Genomic DNA, 1,822 nt, shown 5'->3' on the forward strand with positions numbered 1-1,822 from the left:
TTAGATTGCATGCTAGTTAATCAATAGCTGCATGATGTATCATGTTTATCATAAAGTATTTGGTTGGTGTGTCTTTTGGATTCTTAAATGTATTGAATAAGATGGAAAGGGAAACCATGGGTAAAGAAAGATAGATCAGTGGGTTAGTACACGCCCCTCCACCCCTGCTCGGGCCACTGTTCATTGTTATTCACATCACTTATGGACAGAGAAGCAAAGCTCAACATTGCTTTTTCTAAACTTCTAACAAAACGGATTTTGTAGTTGTTTGTGCAGCCTTTACAATAGGTGTTTCCTTGCATGTCACACAGTACTACATGGTGTGCACACAAGAGATGCATTGAAATATTTTGTGTTTTGCTAAATAAATATAGTCAATTACCCAATTACATAAACACACACATAGGATCTCCATCATGTAAAAATATATTTTTACCCTGACAGGTAGCTTCCTCTGTAGACATGAAGGATGGTAACTGGACCTCGGTGACAGAATTTATCCTCCTTGGACTCAGTGAAGACCCAGAGCTGCAGCTTCCATTGTTTGTGTTATTCTTTCTGATTTACATCATCACGGTGGTGTGCAATCTCAGTGTAATTATACTGATCTGGATATCTCCTAACCTTCACACACCCATGTACCTCCTGCTCAGTAACTTGTCATTTGTGGACATCTGTTGCTCCTCCGTTATCACACCCAAAATGTTGGGCACATTTATGTTGAAGAATACTATTTCATTTCGGGGTTGCATGGCACAGCTTTTTTTCTTTGCATACATGGTAAGTGGAGAGGTTTTTCTCCTCACTGCACTTTCATATGATCGATATGTGGCTATATGTAATCCATTGCGTTACACTACTATTATGACCAAGCAAGCTTGCACATTCATTGTAGTTTTCATTAGTTTAATATCCTTTCTGGACCCCCTTATTCATACCATTGGTATCCTAAGATTGTCTTTTTGTAGTTCTAATGAGATCATGCATTTCCACTGTGATGTGATTCCACTTTTAAAACTTTCCTGCTCTGACACATCTCTTAATGAGCTCATAGTGACTTATGAGAGTAGCTGCCTTACAATAGCATCAATTGTCCCTATTATTATCTCATACACTTGCATTATTTCCACCATCATTAGGATCAGGTCATCAGATGGCAGATGGAGGACATTCTCTACCTGCTCATCTCATGCTGCTTCTGTGACCCTTTATTTTGGAACTATCGCAGTTATGTACATCATGCCCAGCACAATAAATTCTCTGGAGCAGGGCCGTGTTGCTGCGGTGTTCTATACAGTTGTAATTCCCATGGTGAACCCCATGATCTACAGTCTGAGGAACAAAGATGTTAAAGATTCCTTAAGAAAAGCAATGCAAAAAATCCCTTTGAAAGGAAAAAAACTCTAATGGAGCAATATGTGCTAACAAATATAAACACACACATGCACTCCTACCCGGTAACTTTGCAAATTCCATCTTCAATAGCAAACAAAAAATCTTCTAAACAATTGATAAGGTCCTTGGTTGACAGCATTTTTCTGCTATACCTGTCAGCCTTAGGGTGGTCTTCCCCCAGACCGTTGCCTACTCCCCTCCTATTTTTGCTGACCTTGTTTTGTTTGGCCCTAGGACTCTCTGCACTTTACTACTTCTAACCAATGCTAAAGTGCCTGTGCTCATTCCCTAAAACATTGTAAATGTGGCTTATACTTGAATGGCATATTTAATTTACTTGTAAGTCCCTCGTAAAGTGGTATACCATATACTCAGGGCCTATACATTAAATGCTACTAGTGGCCCTGCAGCACCTATTGTGCCACCC

At 39.6% G+C, this 1,822-nt stretch overlaps 1 protein-coding gene across 1 annotated transcript; it reads left to right on the forward strand.

Annotated features, from left to right (window-relative positions):
* The first annotated feature begins 462 nt into the window (after positions 1-462).
* On the forward strand, positions 463-1,407 carry LOC138287049 (olfactory receptor 8D1-like). Its single transcript, XM_069227409.1, has one exon. The coding sequence runs from the start codon at positions 463-465 to the stop codon at positions 1,405-1,407; it is 945 nt and encodes a 314-aa protein (XP_069083510.1).
* Positions 1,408-1,822: the final 415 nt, after the last annotated feature.

This window comes from Pleurodeles waltl, chromosome 4_1 (assembly GCF_031143425.1).
Source record: "Pleurodeles waltl isolate 20211129_DDA chromosome 4_1, aPleWal1.hap1.20221129, whole genome shotgun sequence".
Lineage (NCBI taxonomy): Eukaryota > Metazoa > Chordata > Amphibia > Caudata > Salamandridae > Pleurodeles > Pleurodeles waltl.